General features: G+C 40.7%; 1 protein-coding gene across 1 annotated transcript in view; it reads right to left on the bottom strand.

Annotated features, from left to right (window-relative positions):
* The window catches only part of cacna1ha (calcium channel, voltage-dependent, T type, alpha 1H subunit a), a 52,713-nt gene that overhangs the window by 7,009 nt on the left and 43,591 nt on the right, over nt 1-2,113 (bottom strand). Inside the window, exons 29-30 of the mRNA XM_035654996.1 lie at nt 2,000-2,070; nt 633-711 (exon numbers count right to left, since the gene is read on the bottom strand). Coding sequence (XP_035510889.1) covers nt 633-711; nt 2,000-2,070 — 150 coding nt within the window. The remainder of the gene's footprint in view (nt 1-632; nt 712-1,999; nt 2,071-2,113) is intronic.

Here is a 2,113-nt window from a genome sequence, read left to right as displayed (position 1 = left end):
CCTGTACCTTAAAAAAGCAATTCACTCCTCCAGCTTTGAAACAGCTTTTAAAGTGAGGCACCGACAGGGAAAAGAAGGCATTCGGCACATCCAAAATCTTTTGTCAGGAGCTTGACAAAAGCAAGAAATCATAGCAGAAAATGGAGAGGGATTTGTACTTTATAAAACAGGAAAACAGACATCCATTTGTTTCCCCAATGTGTCGAGCAGAAGCATAACAACATTTCACAGAAAGCAACCTCTTCATCACCAAGTTGTTTTCATTCTGTCCTCCCGGATGCTTTCTTTTTTGCTAATCCTCTCCCCTCACACATTGTTGCGGTCTCAGAGAAAATTAGTTGGATGGAGCTGGCCTATTGAGGAAGCAATTCGTAAATAAATGTGATCATGCAAATGTGATCTTTTCTTGTTAGAAACGGGCATCTGATGTGATGTGAGTGGTGAGAGAAAGAGAGACAGCGAGACAGATGGGGGTACAGAGTGAGGAATCAGCAGAGACAGTTCAGGCAGGGAAATTTTCTGTAAGTCGTGACTGTGGTAATAATGATTAAATTCAAAAACCTTTTCTGCTGAAGCTTGTAGACCGCGTGCGTGTGTGTGTGTGTGTGTTTTCTGACAGCAGTGTGACTGACCCAGTTTGCCAAAGAGCTCCACTCCCAGCGCAGCGTAGATGAAGAAGAGCAGCATGAAGAGGAGACCAAGATTTCCCACCTGGAAGCAATACATATGTGTAAATATTGCTTGTTTAAAGCTGCAGGCAATAGAAGACATTAAGATTCATTGCATCGTAATTATTCCATTTGACACTAACCTAACCATGCATTATGAATGAAAAGAACATATTTACAAAAATGTCTTGCACCAACGTGAACTTTTTGCTATTGACATATTCTCTAAATAGGCTGACACACATTAACCTAAGACATGTGCATTTATATACAGCGCCATGCTATCTGAATTCAGTTTATTCAGCAAATAAACTGATAAACTGTTATTACCTTAGCTGAAATGAACAGGCAGGCATGTTTTCTGTGTTTTTGCCAGTTTTTTTTTTGCCAGCTTTGACATTTTCTATCAAAAATCTGACCTGAGTTACTGAAAGCAGCTTTCTACTCAGTTCACTAAAAAAGTGAACCTGAAGTGCTCCAGTATTTCTGGGCAGATCCCGTGAACTGCCCTGCACTTCCTATAAACTACATCTGCTTTGATTACAGTCGGAAAGTTCCCAGCATGTTGTCGCTTATCCAGTTCCTTCAAAACCTGTTCTTGTGCACTCTGTGCCCTGACCGTTATATGTGCACACTTGACATTTAGAAAATAGCAGAACAATGGAGTCTGTCACTGCATGTGCATCATAATCTTTGGTGCAGCTGCTCTTTGCCTCCAAGAACTATGCCAGGCAGCAGGAGAGAGACCTGAGGTACTCCCACAACATCCGTGCACATGCACATAAAAGGAGCGTGTTGACTGGATAGAAAAAGCGCATAGAGTAACATCAGGCTGGAAGTCGGCCGTCTAGTCTGACTCAGCACAGCTCTTTTTTCAGTTTAAGGTCCAATCCATGCAAAAATGCTGTATGAAGTGGCCCTCTCTTTGAATCGTTAATTTAACTGACATCTTTGAGGCCTCTATGTCCTCAGCTGCACCATCTACTTTTATTGTGCCTTTAGAGATTACTAACAAAGCAGATGATTATTGCTGGTTTATTGTTGTTAATTGTGACGTTTCACCTTTATTATCATGCTCATTTAATGATAAAATCATGCCGAGCTGTAGAGAGGTAGGAGAAGGCATGTACACAATGAGACATTTTAAGGTCAGCGAACAAATTTTGTAACATGGACGGATATGACTTGAGTTAAATATTCATCAGCAAGCATAAATCTTTCAGAAAACTGTCTATTCCGAACAAAACCTTCATATTTAACCCATATTCATAAAAAAGAAAAATCATAAATAAAACAAAATCACTCTTTCGTATTTCGTATTGTGTGTTTACCTGTGGCAGGGCTTGCATGACAGTATCTAGAAGAGCTCTCATCCCTGTGGCCATCTTCAGAAGTTTTAGCACTGCAGAGAGACAGAGGAGGAGCTAGTTGTTGTTGCTGGTTTC

The sequence above is a fragment of the Morone saxatilis genome, unplaced genomic scaffold (genome assembly GCF_004916995.1).
Source record: "Morone saxatilis isolate NCDOM2014 unplaced genomic scaffold, NCSU_SB_2.0 Contig14, whole genome shotgun sequence".
Taxonomy (NCBI): Eukaryota; Metazoa; Chordata; class Actinopteri; family Moronidae; genus Morone; species Morone saxatilis.
Note: the sequence above shows the minus strand (reverse complement) of the source record. Positions and strands in the feature narration are given on the sequence as shown.